Source organism: Perca flavescens, chromosome 4 (assembly GCF_004354835.1).
Source record: "Perca flavescens isolate YP-PL-M2 chromosome 4, PFLA_1.0, whole genome shotgun sequence".
In the NCBI taxonomy this organism is placed as follows: Eukaryota; Metazoa; Chordata; class Actinopteri; order Perciformes; family Percidae; genus Perca; species Perca flavescens.
Genome location: NC_041334.1, coordinates 18,700,492 through 18,714,283, shown reverse-complemented (window position 1 = coordinate 18,714,283; position 13,792 = coordinate 18,700,492). Strand labels below are relative to the sequence as shown.

The window sequence follows — 13,792 nt, the reverse complement described above, 5'->3', positions numbered from 1 at the left end:
GATAGTAGTATACAGTTGTTAAAACATAATAAAATATATGACACACTGGTATCGGATCGGTACTCGGTATCGGCCAATACGCAAGTTCATGTATTGGAATCGGTATCGGGAAGCAAAAAATTGTATCTGTAGGAAAAACACTTCCGGAGTTAGAGCCATAAAAAAGTGGGCAGTCACTGTTGAGCTCTATAATTTGACAGAACTCAGCTCAAGGTTCTCTTCCTGCCTGTTGCTGAGGCAATTAACCATATCACATGGTCTTCATGAGCGGATTGATGACATGCTCTAGAGCTTTTATTTCATCCACAGAACTTGTCTTTTAGGTCCATGCTGTTTTAGCGAATTTTATGCATGTCAACATATCCGTCTCCATGACAACTAAGCAAACTCTGATCTGCTGATGAAAAAACATACGGATGAAAGCTCTGGGAAAGCCAAGAGGACCTTGAGTTGGGATTATTCTATCAAACTAGCGTATTCCTGTGTATTATCATGTATTGGCTTTCTTTTAAAGTACATTTAAAACTTAGAAATAATTATTTAAAAGGGAAATATTTTCAAGTTGCCACCTCATGAACACACTGTAGTCAGCTGTGAAATATCTTTTCATTGACTGTTTAACTCAAGACACAAAGTGGTACAACTGAAGGGAAGCAACTTAGGCTTTGTTAGAAGTTATTGAAAGGAAAAAAGAGACAGAAGATGACAAAATAAAATTTCCAGCCAAAACAAGAGTGACTGGATTCCCCCAAAACCATTTTTGTATTTGCATATTTTACCCTTTTTCTCTCAATTTTAAATATCTACAAATAATAATCAGGTTTTCATGTAACTTTTTAGTTTCAGGTTTAGCTTAAAAAAAAGCTGGATTGAACATGAATTGGCTGTTTTCCTGTAATGTTCTGGGTTGGTTGTTTGACAGTGGTGATCAACCTTTTTGGCATTCAATACCTAAAATGCCCACTCACACTCATGTACAATACACACATTACCTTTTTTTCATCTCCCTCTCAGCCTCCAACACTCTGCGAGTAGAGGCAGCATAACAGCTGCAGCTTTTACTTATTCCTCAGAACAAAAAGCCTCACATGTATATACACAAGATCACATACTGGTATAGTAAAAATACTAAGGGGTTAAGGCTGGAAATATTCTCTATTTTTCCCAACAAATCTAGTGAAATGACCAAAATCAACAATGATTCGATCCTCCTAACAAAACCTGTGTAGACCAAAGCCTGATATAAACCTTCATAAAAACACATCAGTGAACCACACTGGATGAACTGAAATGTTGGAGCAACATTTGCTTGACAGAGAGGGTGAGAAGGTGAGACAGTTTTGAGAGACAGGCTGACACACTGCTGTGATCTTTTCATGTGATTTGTTGACACTAAGAATAAATAGAAAATAAAGATGGCCTTATTCTTTTAATCAAAAAATAAAAACTTTACTCATAAGTCATTTTGTGGTCAGCTGGAGGATTATCAGGTTGAGAACTACTACTTTGTCTCACCTCAGTATTAAAACCTATAAGTCATGAAGACAGTGTCTTTCAGACTCACTCCCTGTAGTCAAACTCCAGTTAGAAATTTTAACAGGAAGCAAATAAAAAGCACAGTTTGGTTTGAGTCTTTGATATGATGAATAGATACAGTTTTGAACAAAAAAACCCACTCTTTTTAGTCTCAGACACATCAAACTCACATTTCAGCGATATATTAGCAGCATCGTCGGTACTGTGACTTTTCAAATGATGCTGTAAAATAATAATAATAATAATAATTTTATTACATTTTTTTACTTCAAAATACTTAAGACAAACAACACATAACGCAAATGAGACCCATCAAATTCAAGTAAACAGATTAACACTTTTCTTCATCCTTCTTCAAACACATTTAAAGTGAACGAAATATCCTTTTCTCTATTTCACTGCAAATTCACTTTAAATTTACTGTGAATTTCTGGTATGTTGAACAGCATCTGCTGATGTATGGATATCCTAATTGCACAATGTCTTTCAATCTTTTCCATGGTACTTGCTGTAAAACATCTGTACTGCTGTTAGAAACTATTAGAAATGCAGCGGCTCTGTCCGTATCTACAGTACATACACGACATGACGAGTGCGTGATTCTCGGTTCACATATCTACAATCGTTTACCTCCACATCATCTCTGGAGTACAGCGCTCTTCCTGTTGACCCTGTGAGATGGGACATGGTGCGTCCATAAAGGTAGGGTAACCTGCTTCGCCTCCTCCTCCTCCTCCTCCTCTTCGTCTTCTTCTTCTTCTTCCTAGTTTCTCTACTCCTTACTCCGTCAGCCAGAGAGTCACAGTGCAGAGACTTTGACGATGTTGGTGCCAGCTGAGCTTGTTGTGGTCTGGATGCTCAGAGTTGCAGGGTGACCTGGGGGTTGGGGTGGCCTCCTCTGTGGGGGCCCGCGGAGGCCATCGGCATCAGGGGTCAAAGCGGGGGGCGATGGGAGGCTGATGATCGCTGTGGTGATCCGGCCGCCTTTGCAGTTGATCCTGCTGCTTTCATTGGTTTTCAGGTTGAGGTTTAAACGACTAGAGGCAGAGTAAAATAGAGTAAGAGAGACTATATACAACTTTATAATGTACATCTACACAGACTTTGTGCAGTCAGTGAACGCAGCATGTAATCTTGAACACTATCAAGAAAATACAGTACATAACAGGCATATTTTCCCCCAGACTTTTCCATTAAACACATCCCATGTGAGCTATTAACAAATAATAATAAAAATAATGATAATAACACATTCACATATATTCCACAGAAGCCACATCATGGGATTTCTCACATTTCAACATTTCTAACCAAAGAAATACAGTTGAATAACCAGAGTTGGGATGTCGTTTCTGAAAAAGACACACTACTAATTAGGTTTTCAAATGTGACTCTTATGTTCATATTCTCAAAACCTTGGAACATGAAAAGCTTCTGCATGCTTTACAGCCTTTGGAGCAAATGAGAAAATCTGTCTTTTTGTAATTTGGGTAAACTGACCCTTTTAAGTGGAAATATTGTGAGCAGCTAAATTGTAAACTATTTCCCCCTCACAAAGTTGGCAGAATTTAGCGAACAACCGGGATACCATGCCTCTGTCTCCCCTCTGATGCTGCTGTGTGTTTCTGCTGTGCTTTACTTTTACCTGGCAGTGTGTGACGATGGGTCACCACACTGTATGTGGATGGCACTAAGCTCCTGCAGGGGGCACTGGTTTGATGGGACGGGGTAGGTGGAGGGCAGGCTGGCGTTGGGCAGAGGAGTGTTTTTCTTTACCCTGCAGCCACAGCAGGTACCCACAGAACTGGATATGGAGGGGCTGGGTGACGGGTAAGTCTGTAGCACTGTCTCTAAACAGTTCTGCTCGTACATCTGCTCGTCCACAAACTCATGAGCCTGGAGAGAACAAACAGGATGGTGGTTTAAATACACAGGGAGGGATTGGTGGACAGAGAGAGGTAAACAGAATAAAGACAGACTCATGGGACTTTTAGTCAGAATCTCCAAATCACTGTGCAGACTAATTATAATTAATTAATTAATTAATTGATTAACCTCTACTTATATAAAATGTCTAGTGAAAAGTATATCAACGTTTTGAGGCTTTTTTGCCAAGAAGTTGTTTCTTTCATCCAACTGATATTGAATCACAGTTAATGAGGGAAAACATTACTGCCCCGGTGATAGACATCTTTGACAGCAAATAAAGTTTTAGATGTGATCTGGAGGATTTGGGAGCTACAGGGTAAGTCAGTGTCAAGTACAATCTTCTGATAAGGCAACTTTTGAGAGAGATTATAAAATGTTACTCAACCCACAAAAAAGAGCAACACGTTTCTTTTTTTTTCAAAAGTTTATATAGTAATTATAATAATAATGGTTGTGTAAAGCTTGACCACGTCAGACAGTCAATATAGGTTCAAATGTCATAAAAATATATACAAAATACCATGGAGCAATACAGATAGGAAAGAAATACAAATAATAATGTTTTGTGGGTTGAGTATGCGGTTCCCAATAAGGGAATGTAACCAAGTACATTCAAGTACTGTACTTTAGTACAAATTTGAGGTACTTTACTTGAGTATTTTCTTCTCATGCAACTTTATACTTCTACTCCACTATATTTATTTGACAGCTTTAGTTACTAGTTACTTTACAAATTAAGATTTTTGCACACAAAACATATAAAAATATACAAGAACAGCTGAAACAATTAGTCGATTAATCATTTGACATAAAATGAATTGCCAACTATTCCAAACTTTTACAACAAAAACATTTCATAGTTCCAGCTTCACAAATGTGAGAATTTGCTGCTTTTGCTTTTTAATTATTTGAATACTTTAATTTATTTTCAATAATTTTGAGGTTTTGGACTGTTTGCTGGACAAAACAAGGGGTGAAGGAGTCTCTCTGGATAATTCTGATGGGCATTTATCAAATTTTAACAAACTAAACAATTACTCAATTAATGGAGAAAATTATCATCAGATTAATCCATAATGAAAATAATCTTAAATGGTAGTCCTATACAAAATAGTTAATAATTAGTTCCACCTCAACCAACTACAAATCAAAGTCTTTTTCACTGGTGAAACATTATTATCATCATGATTCAATCCTTAAATGACGATTAACAAGTGTTTACAACCTCATTAGGTGGTGTGGTAGATCTTTAATGCTAAAAGTGGAATCAAAGATAGAGAAGTGTTCGAGTGTGCTACCCACAGTGGTTTTCTCCAGACAGTGCAGTAGGTGGTGATGTTGGCTCTGTAACAGAGAGGTGGACTTAGTCCGGTTCTGCTCATCCTCTTCTGTGTCCTTAGTCCACACACACACACACACACACACACACACACACACACACACACACACACACACACACACACACACACACACACACACACACACACACACACACACACATGTTGACAAATGATATTGTTGGTGTATCCTCCTCACTCATTAAAGCCTCTCACTCTGTGTGTACAAAAAGACTCATGGATATAAATTTCGTGGTCATCCGTAATGAAAAGTCAGACGTGGCTCTTTTATTCTGCTTCGTGTCTACCAATTTAAACTGGACTATCTTGGTTTGTCCAAGATTCTGTTTGCTTTCAAATAACATCCTAGCCAATTAGTTACAGAGTGCACCACATATCTGTTTGGTGTGAAGTGATCCCTAAACGTTAGCAAGTGGTTTATTTATAATGAATTGTCTCCATTGTGCATCTTTTGTGCCATTAATAGTGTAATTGCCTTTAGTATGGTTCCTTATGTAAGCAGGCTGCAAAATAACTTCCCCTTTAAGTTGACTGAACTAAAACTATTCTAAAAACTGTTGTCCACTCTCTTACTTAATTATCTAAGTAGGTAACACTGAGCGTCATGTGATGCTCCAGGCAGCTGAACAGTTTTTGATGTATGAAGCTTCAGAAAGAGGAAAAAAGAAGAGTTGAGAAAAACAGAAACAGAAACTTATGGAACCATTTCTGGTATGTCTCCAAACAGGACTTGATTTCAAAGCTCAAGCTCCAATAAAGCTTAGTCTCAAAGTCATCACAAATGCCAAAAAAACATGAAAACTGAAAATTCCCTGCCCACAGCACACATTGTTACTCAAAGGATTTGGGTGGGTGGCGATCCAGCCCAAGGACTCTCATTCAGATTCCAGACACATGAACAATATTGCGATGTGGGCATGAGAAAACTACGCCTTCTGATGGTTGAATGTGTTGATCTGCCCTGTGGCACAGGCCCTATCAAATACACTGTATCGCTAGAGACTGAAACGTGTGTCAAGTTTATTTTCATGTGACCAAAGAAGGTGATTTGATACAATCCATCTGATATGTGACCCTAATAGTGTTAACCTCACCGAGGACATTTTTCTTATCTTGTGTCTTGCATTATATCTGGAGTGAAGAAAGGAAGTCAGTTTACTCAACTGCTGATGGAGAATGACTGGCTCTTTAATTTCACCTAATAATGTGAATAGGAGCTGCTGATATGGATAAAATGTATCATGGTTTATGAAATCTACTGCAGAATTACCGCCATCAAGTAGGCTATTTCTTTGGCTTGGTTTGTCTGTCAGTAGGATTACGGAAAAACTACTTGGTACGGTGCAGCATGGGCAAAGGAAAAAGCCATTACATTTTGGAGAGGATCCAAATCACGGGGCGGATACAATTCATTAACCAGCTTTTCCCAGCTTTGAGAAGATTACCATCCAGTAAGTTTGTACTTTCTAAAAGCAAATTTTATGAGTAGATCTGTGACTGAATGTTCAATTGTAATACATAGCATGCAGTTCCTAGATCAGAGTTATTTATCAGATATGTTGTAAATGTAAAATGAAATCCCACATTGCCATGAGTCAGGCCTGCTCATTGATTTGTAGCACTACCCAAAATGAGACACAATAGGGACCTTGTTATAGAAAATGGCTGACATATTTCTATTGTCTCATGACACTTCTCATGATGTTCTGGAAATCTGCTTTTACAAAAGACAAGAAAATGTTCCAATTCAAGAGCTGTTATTTCTGTGAGTGAATTTACAACAATCCATAAGGGGTGGGTGAAAAGACAATATATTCTGTAAGATGATATAAATGTGGTCATACAGTGCGGTGTCATACTGTGGTACTGTAGGTTCATCTCTAGGTGTATTTAGACCCTTGTGGCAATGTTGCAAATCAATGTGCAGAAATGCTTCATAGTTGTATTGGATTTGTATATGATTCCTGCATGAATGTGTTAAATTCACTTTATTCATGAAAGCAGACATTCACATCAGTCTCTCAATTGATTTTCTAGAAAATGCATTACTTCATGATAGACAGTGATAAGTCAATATGACAAAGATCTGATTGGTTCTGTTGTCAATGAAAACAACTCCACACTTGATTAAACCGCTGGAAAAAAAATGCAATGTGGACAGTGATTGGGCATTAACCATGAGGGCATATCACAACAAATCCTGTCACTCCTGTCAAGTGAAAATTAAGTTCACAGTACCTAAAGGGATAAAGCTGTAAGGTCTTTCTATTCAAGGTTATAATAAAACTTGACAGGATTATCAATAAATCACCCTCTATGATATTATAATGAGCCTGTGATCTCAGTAACAAATAAAAGGCTGTCAGAAAATTAAAAAGCCTTCAGGGGAAACTGGAAAAAACAGCAGACCTGAACTTCTAATCTAACTGTAGGCTGTGAGAGAAACAGTCTTTTTGTCATATAAATCACCACTCACTCCCACACCAGACCCAAGTAGGGCTACCGACTGACTGACAGCAGTGACACCACCATAATTTGATGCGGCAGGACTCTGGCAGCCTCATCACACACATGCAGAGGATGCAGAGGGATGTGGGTCGCTCAGCACTCACAGATGGCATTTATATGATAATTCTAACCAGTTCCAGACACCCATGCGCTTTCACACTGGACTTGATTAGATCCAAATGCATTTTAGCAACCATCTGCAAGGAGGGGAGTGTGTCACAGAAAGCAAGAGTGATGGACTGTATGGGAAGGATATAGGCAATTTGCTCATGCATTACCGAACGCATTTTTCCATGGTAGTGAACGAGTAAAAGTGGAGGAGAATGTATGGGCGGATTCTTACTTTACAAAGTAGAAAGTTGGTTGATGTCTGCCAGTACAGATAAAGAGGACATGTAATTCAAATGAATAGATAGATGTGTTAAAGAATTACACTCTTTTGCTTTCTTGCAGATATTTAGATGAGAAGATCAAAGAGCTAGAGACAGGAGGTAATTAGCTTAGCTTAGCATAAAAACTTAAAGCGGGGGAAAACAGAGCCTGGCTCTGTCCAGAGTAAAACTAATATCTGAAAGTTAACCCCTGAAATCTACTAATGTTGTATCGCTGTTGTTCATACAACAGAAATATATATAAAAAAATGAAAAGTTGTGGTCTTACTCCATTTCCTGTGTTATTTGTGTAGACTTACTCGTTGCTTAGCAACATAATGGTAATCATAACTAACTCCCTGTAAAACTACAAAATTGTGTTTATGTACAAAATAAACATAAGATGTGTTTAACAGAGTGTTAGTGAGCTAGTGAAAGGTGCTGGTATAGGCTTATTTTGGAATTTAGGAGAGAACCAGGTTGCAAAATTACGAATCCCACTATGGCCACGCCAAGACCCGCCCTACGAAGCAGCTCGATTGGTTGGGGTTAGGCATTTCACCTCGAGTGGTTAAGGTTAGGGTTAGGGGATTGGTCAGGGGATAGGACCTGTACATGTAAGCATGGACGCCTGGCCAATAGTAGTGTGTGAACGCTATTGAAGGGCGGGTCTTGGCGTGGCCATAGTGGGATTCGTAATATCGCAACCAGGTTAGCACGGTGTCCCCCTGTTTCTAATCTGTATAAGCTAACTGCCTAGCTAAGGTTCTATACACAGATATATCGCTCTCATTTAATTCTAAGCAAGAAAGCGAATAAGCATGCTTCTCAAAATGTTGAACAATTTCTTTAAAGTGACTTCAATGTATGTACAATACCTGCTTAGAACCAAATAGCAGACAAAGTTAGCAAGCATTTAGCAGCTAAAGCGTTTAGCAGCTAAAGAGCAGGAGAAGGTACAGGCCAAAAACAAAGCTACATTACATTCGCCAGCTGGTCAGAAACATGACTTAAAATAAATGCTAATGTAGCTTTGTGTCTGCTGGATGTGTAAATATGCAACGGTTTGCTACTGTAACAAGTTCACCATATTACATAATATTTCAGTGTTGTTTTTACAACTTTAATGAATTACAAATTATTGCAGGTTTAAGGTATGGTCATGTAAAGACAAGAACATAACAACACTGTAGTTGCCTATAATCACAGAGAGGAGGAAAGACTGAAACATTTTGTACCTTTTGTAGGAACAGGAGTCTGTGAGTGTGGGATTTAAGTACCCCGTTGTTCACTGCTGCAGTATTCAAGCCTCTTTTTTTAATATGCTAACCATCTAATCATCACTAAGAGCGACACAACAAGCAAGCAAAGTAAAAACAACCTCTGTTGTCTGACTTTTCCAGTTTTACAGACATGGATTAAATCAAGTCTAGGACTAAAAGACAACTAAGAAAAGTCAATTGTGTGAATACACTGAACGCCTGCATGGGGGATTATTGGCATAACTCCTCTGCTACCACCCCTGCCCTGTATAACAACAAGGCGGTAATGACTCCAACTTCTGCCTCTAAATGACTTCTAAATTGTCTTTTGCTTTATTATAGCAGTAATTGTTTATCATTTTGTGTTTGAGTGTGTGTTTATGTGAAGTTGCTGCTTCCAAGCTATTGAGTTGCAGTAAACTGAAATAATTAGCAGAAGGGTGTTTGACAAGGAACACGATGATTAATTTCTCATATCAAGAATTACAATCTGCTGTATGTCATTTTAAATGAACACATTTGAAATTACTTCCCAGTAATCATCGCGCCCACTTTGCTGTTGGTGGCTCTGCGTGGTCAGAGGGTCACGGGTTGTTCTCACCGTCAGCTCCAGCATTTCGTTGAGCAGTCCGTTGCGTTTGTTGTGGAGGAAGGTGTTGGTGCTGCCAGACTTGGATATCCTTATCCTGGCCAGTCTGGCTTTCTGGGCGTGGGAAGAAGAAGAGGGCACAGCATTAGACATGGGTGGCGGGAGGTTACAGGAGATGACCAGTATTTATTGGTGAGAATCTGCCAACTCGTCACCTAAGCTCTGTGCCAATTTTTCCAGCTACTACTGTAATTCTTTAACCATCACAATTTCAAATTTCTTTCATGAAGACTTTCTTTATGTATAAGAACAGAACTATAGATACTACTCACGACATACGCTCCATGGCCAACAGTATGTGGACAGACAGGACTCTGTGCAGAACCTATCCCACACCTTGTTTGCAAGCGTGAGCTTTGTCATGTAGAAACAGCAAAGGGCCTTACCAAAACTGTTGTCAGGAAGGTGAAAGCAAACTATTGTCTAAAAGATCTATGTTATAGGATTTTGCTTATTTGTGACGGCCTAGCGCAACCCATGACAAAGAGCCCCTGACCAAAAGGTACACAAGAATATGAGGAGCTGAAACAGCTAGTCTATTAATCAGTTAATCGATCAACAGAAAATTCACTGGCAAGTAGTTTAATTAAGTTATTTTTCAAGCAAAAGCACAATATACAAACAGTCTCTGGTTCGGTTCCAACTTTTCCAATGTGAAGCTTTTCTGCTTTCTGCTGTCTTGTGTTTTAGAAAACTGACTATCTTTGGGTTATGGACTGTTGGTTGCACAAAACAAGACGTTTGGAGATGTCACCATGGGACTTAAATATAAACGTTTTTCACTATTTTCTCACATTTTATTTACAAAACAACTAATTGATTATTCATCAATCAGATTAATTGATCATGAAAGTAATTGTGAGTTGTAGGAGGGGGGTGTCCACATACTTTTGGCCAGATATAGTACAGAATCAGATCAAAAGCAGATTTTTCCTTCAAAAACTCACTGAAACAAAACACGAACAATCTCACATAGATGTAATTAGATGTGATTTAAGATTTCTGCCTTTTCTTGTTTCATTGATACCGTGTTATTCTAAATTTCTGTTTATTACTATCAACTCCAGTAAGGGAAACAACCATTTTGTGGAACTAATGAGGATCCAAATAAACAATAAAAAAGAAAGCCTCTTTGAGTCCACAGTCTAAATCATTTCAGTTTGGTTCTTTCAAAATAGGATAATGAAGATTTAACCTAAATCATAAACTTATCAGAAAAACACAATTAAAAAACAACAATGCTAAAACTTGGAAAAATATAACAGAAAAATGAAGCAAACTTAACCAATGGATTCTGCCCATAAGAGGCTGAGGAGTTTACAACAATGCACCTGTCTGCTAATTAAAAAATGTGTTCAATTTCAAAGCCTGTTTGCCAGCTCCTCTTTGTCTATGAGGTGTAGCAAAAAGATAAATGCGATAACCGAACAGAGCAAGGTAGACAGGAAATGAGAGAGAAATCGCATTGGGAATTTCTTAAATGAAGAGGATATTAGGACGACTCTACGATATACCTCTGCCTCAAGTGCTTCTGGACACGTAAGGTGTGATATTTCTTTAACCTTGTCCTGCTCTCTCTACCTCCCCAATAAATGCATTTCAGAAACAGGAGACAGGCAGAGCAATATCTGCTTCCCAGATATAAATCAAAAGTAATGCAATTAGTTTGGATACTTCAGAAATGGTCTGTCAGACTGTAGATACCTGTGAAGGTGTGAGGAATGCTGGAGACTGAGATGTAATAATAATGATTGTGTATATACGTGCACAGTATGTGAAATAGAAAGGAAGAGGAAAAAAAAAAAGGACAACCGTTGACTACTTCTTTCTACGTAGCTTCAGCTAAACCGTGAATGAATTTGAAAGGGAAAGTGCTGTCGAGCGCTGTTTGCTTTTTTTATTGATCAAAAGCTCGACTTGACACGAGGAAAGAAAGTATTTTGTCTTCTCTGATGGTCCATTGAGCCCAAATGGTTGTCTAAGGAATCTTTACTCTCAGCTGATGAAATTCTGCATTTTTTTGGAGTCCAGAGATGTGAGCAAGACACAAGTTTGGTGAAGTCTTGAGACACAAGTTTTAAGTTACAAGTCTAATGAAGACTGTCCTCCCCTGAAAAACAACCCCATAGGTTCTTCGTACAAGCAGCAATTATGACCCATATTTAAATTGTATTGTTAGGCAGAGCCCTCTAATGGCCGTATGTAATTATGATGGAAGCAAAGCAGGAAGTAAGGTGACAAAGTATAACAGCGCCAAACTCTGCGTAAGGAGGCAGATTGGGGTGGTTGATGGTCAAACAAAAGGAATTTCACCAAGGACACTGGAGTTTGCGTCTCGTTTAAAAATAAAAGTAAACAGAGAGTTATTTTAACTTTACGGAACAAATGGAACCACGTCACGTTCTATGTGTTCTATTGAAACAGCTGGGTAATCGTTACCTAGCAAGAATGAAGTGCATCTGTTGGGGGACTATTTTTAGCTGTGGATTAACATAAATGTGTGGCTCTAGCGAGTATTCACGGCAGGCGAATGGTCTCTATTGACTAAAATAAACTAAATTGCCCATGCTCATAGTGGGAACATGTCACCAAGTGCAACTGTGTGTCATTGATGTGGTTTTTTTTCAACGTTTCTGGCCAACTGGATGAGAAGGGTTGGGTATCGTTTTTTTTCCGCATTTTAACCATTGTGTTTAATCCAGCTACTAGCTAACGGTAACGTAGCGTCCCGTGCAGCGATGCTTCTGAAAAAAAAAAGTCAGGCACCGAAATGAGGCACCGGAATTTTCTTTGTTATTCTCGTTACTACGTTTACGTCGGAACCGGTGGCCTATTGGCACTGCGTTTCAGTACCCAATTCTAGTGATAAGAAAGTATTTCATGGCTGAAGAAAGGGGAAATTACTCAAAAATTTGGTCTGTTCAGAGACAGGCCTAATGGGCCTCCTGAACACTCTGTCCAAAGCCCTGTGATCATGGAATCTTGTTTTTTTTTTTCAAATTTCTTTTACATATTTCTGTGGTCTTGGTTGACTGAGTAAATGAAGAATAGACCTTTTTCACGGCAGACATGTTGACATGTCATAGTAGGAAAAGCAGAGGTGTTTTCAAAACCATTAATGATGGCTGCATTCCACTTAGGAGAGGCCCTGGTATTGTGCATGCTGACTCACTGAAATAGCTTACTGAGCCATTGTTAAGGTTATCAATTTCAGCTGTGCTTTTCCTACTATGACAAGTCAAACTGTCTGCTGTGAAAAAGGTCCATATGCTCCAACATTACCACCGACAGCCAGAAAAAGGCATGACATGTTCCCCACCTTTACTCCAATCAGCCTTTCTGCTTTGTGTTCTCTTTCTCTCCTTTCCCTATTCCCTCATATCCGACCTCCTTCTCTTTTTACTCTTTTGCTCCTGTCATGTTCTTTTGCACTCACGTCTTCGGCCTTTTTTTCCCTCGACAACCTGCCATCTCTCAGTGCGTCTCCACTTGACTTTGCTGTCCCATTACCGGTGTGACCTCAGTCCATTTATTGCCTCGACACTCAGCAACACTCTGACACTCAACGCTTTTTTGAGCAGAAATAAAAAAGAAACTTGTCTTTTTCTTCTTCTTGTAGCTAGTTTCCTTTTTCAACTTATCACATTCGTATCAGGGGTTGTTTCTCCCGCAAGTTATGCCATCTGTGGGTGGCTGAACACGAAGAGAAGAGACACTACACTCTACACTGAGCCCCCCTCACTCACACACACACACACACACACACACACAATACAGTTAGTAGAGAACGACTATCATTAAATCCAATTTAGATTCTCTACTTTTTTCTGACTGTGAAGCTACAACGGGTACATGAGAAGACCTTTTTGTAAAGTCAAATCCCCAGATGACTACATAATTGTAATGGGAGCCAGGAGCAGCCTGTTGGTAGAGAAGAATGAAGATAAATAAGACCTAGAGCTCCCGATCTGGGTTCGGGGGGCAGAAACTGTAATCGCTTTCAAGAATGAACTTAAAACTCTTCTATTTGATAAAGCTTATAGTTAGGGAGTGAGGAGTTGCAGTGTTCACCTAACTGGCCCACCTGCTTCTCTTCATAATTGTTAGATTAATAATACATCAACAACAACAAAGTAGAGGGAGGCAGGCCAGCCAAGCCCGATCCGGCAGGGGGAGAGT

The 13,792-nt window shown here is 39.0% G+C and overlaps 1 protein-coding gene across 1 annotated transcript in view; it reads right to left on the bottom strand.

Moving 5' to 3' along the window:
* Positions 1-587: 587 nt before the first annotated feature.
* Positions 588-13,792, bottom strand: part of LOC114554578 (potassium voltage-gated channel subfamily D member 3) — a 143,952-nt gene continuing 130,747 nt past the window's right edge. Inside the window, exons 4-7 of the mRNA XM_028576502.1 lie at positions 9,566-9,667; positions 4,768-4,860; positions 3,182-3,432; positions 588-2,573 (exon numbers count right to left, since the gene is read on the bottom strand). Of these exons, the coding sequence (XP_028432303.1) occupies positions 2,336-2,573; positions 3,182-3,432; positions 4,768-4,860; positions 9,566-9,667 (684 nt within the window). The 3' untranslated portion in view covers positions 588-2,335. The remainder of the gene's footprint in view (positions 2,574-3,181; positions 3,433-4,767; positions 4,861-9,565; positions 9,668-13,792) is intronic.